At 55.3% G+C, this 2,026-nt stretch overlaps 1 protein-coding gene across 1 annotated transcript; it reads left to right on the forward strand.

Moving 5' to 3' along the window:
- The first annotated feature begins 414 nt into the window (after positions 1–414).
- Positions 415–810, forward strand: LOC134541722 (uncharacterized). Its single transcript, XM_063385369.1, has one exon. The coding sequence runs from the start codon at positions 415–417 to the stop codon at positions 808–810; it is 396 nt and encodes a 131-aa protein (XP_063241439.1).
- Positions 811–2,026: the final 1,216 nt, after the last annotated feature.

Genomic DNA, 2,026 nt, shown 5'->3' on the forward strand with positions numbered 1-2,026 from the left:
TCTGTTTTTCTGTATTGGGGAAAGATTGTCACTTTGTCAGTGACCAATGTCTGAAGGAGCTGTATATAAGCTAGGTCGAAATGTGCCTAGCCAGAGATCCCTACCCCAGAGAAATCTGGGGGAAATATAGCAGTAACATTGAATTGGTGTTTTTACTTACTGCTCTCCTCTCCTCTCCTCTCCTCTCCCTCCCTCTCTCTCTCTCTCTCTCTTCCTTCCTCTGGAGCGGCCTTCGGGATTACGCTCTGGAATCCTTTGCTGGAGCGGCCTTCGGGATTACGCTCTAGCATCCTTCCTCCCCTGGAGCGGCCTTCGGGATTACGCTCTTGACTCCCTTCCCCCCTTGGAGCGGCCCTTCGGGGATTTCGCTCTAGGCTCCGGTTTCCCCCCCCCCCTTTTTCCTTATCTTCGCTCATGCCAAGCAAGAGGGCAGGCAGACGACATTCCAGGGAGGGCAACCACCAGCCAGCCGAGAAGGTGAAGCCAGGGCAGGAATATCATCTGGGCTACTTCTCTTCAGGCCCAGTGGCGCCTAGTCCGATCTACAGTCCCCTCCATTCCTTCGACTTTCCATCGGTCCCCTATTCCCCAGAACACCCACCCTCTGCAGCGCCCCTCTTCCCTCATCCTCCCCAGCTGCTATCCCCCATCAAGTCCAGCCCCCCCCTCCTCCCCATCGACATTCCCCCCCTTCCGGACCGGCGGCCACCCAAGCCCTACGAGGAGGGCAGCCAGCCCCAGGACCCTCGGCCGCAGCCCATCTCGGCCAGACTCACTGCCCGCCTGCAGGAACTCTTCGGTAGCGCCTGAATCCGCTACACCTCGGGGGTTTTCACCCCCACCTTAAAACCATCCATCGCCTACGGTCTCCGGCTGGGACACGTCAATTTGGCGCCCAACGTGGGGCCAGCAACAGTCTGGATAGGCTGAGGACCACGACCTATCGCTGCTAGAGCTTCGCATCACTGCTGGACCAACACCCACTTCCAGGAGTGCAGAAAACACCTGGTGGCGCCCAACCCAACTGAAGGATGTCTTCTGGATCCTGTGCAGCACCCCGCTGCAGTGTACCGGATGGACCCAGCGTTTCCTGTGTATGCTGCAATGCCCAGTTTCACCTACAATGCCTTGGTATCGTGGAACAAGTCATTGAACAGGCGTATATCCACATATGCCAGCCCTGCAGACAACTTCTGGTAGAGAAGAAGCCAACAGTTCCAGCTCCCCGGCGCTGCTTTGCGCCGAACTGCCCTGGGACAGCCCTAGTTCTCGTCACCTGCCAGGCCTGCCAGCGCGACTACCATCTCGCCTGTCTAGGCTGGGAAGATAAACCACTGGACCTTGCTGGGATGTCGTTTACCTGTGCCCAGTGTAGAGTGAATCCCACTTTACCTTCAAGTACAAGATCTGCAAGTGTACCTCGGCCCTTTAGGGGTCAGGATCATGAGGACCCTGTGCAAGCTGTACACCAATGGGAGCAAGCCCTACGGGCACATGCAATCCACCCCACCGAATGGGTGGACCAGATAGGTCCATTACTACTTGGGGAAGCCTCTAGATGGTGGAATAACCATGAAGGGCTGTATGACACCTGGGAAGAGTTCACAGGGAGCTTTCTGAACCAGTTTGGAAACCAATCAAGATTGGCAAATCTTACTGCCCAATTATATGGTACCAAACAAAAGGAAGGAGAGGATGTCGAAAGTTTCTTACTACAGAAAAGAAAACTTTATAAGAGGCTATACCCAGGGAGAGACCCAAATGAATTTCTTCCTACCTTGTTGGAGCTGGTGCGGCCCAACCTTCGGGCATTTCTGCGGCATCCACCTCCCGAGAATTTATCCGAACTTATGGTTCGAGCCCCTACCGTGCAGCGAGACTGTCTCGAAACTAGGGGCACTGTAACCAGCAAACCGTGGTCACCACCAACCCCGGTACAGGAATATGCTACCCCCAACAAAAGATTGCCTAAGTGTTGGCACTGTCCTGAACAGCACTTTCATCAAGACTGCCCGGTGCTCCGCTG

The sequence above is a fragment of the Bacillus rossius genome, assembly GCF_032445375.1.
Source record: "Bacillus rossius redtenbacheri isolate Brsri chromosome 4 unlocalized genomic scaffold, Brsri_v3 Brsri_v3_scf4_1, whole genome shotgun sequence".
Classification (NCBI taxonomy): domain Eukaryota; kingdom Metazoa; phylum Arthropoda; class Insecta; order Phasmatodea; family Bacillidae; genus Bacillus; species Bacillus rossius.

Coding starts and splice junctions, on each gene's coding strand:
- LOC134541722 (XM_063385369.1), top strand. CDS start 415: ATGCCAAGCAAGAGGGCAGGCAGACGACATTCCAGGGAGGGCAACCAC.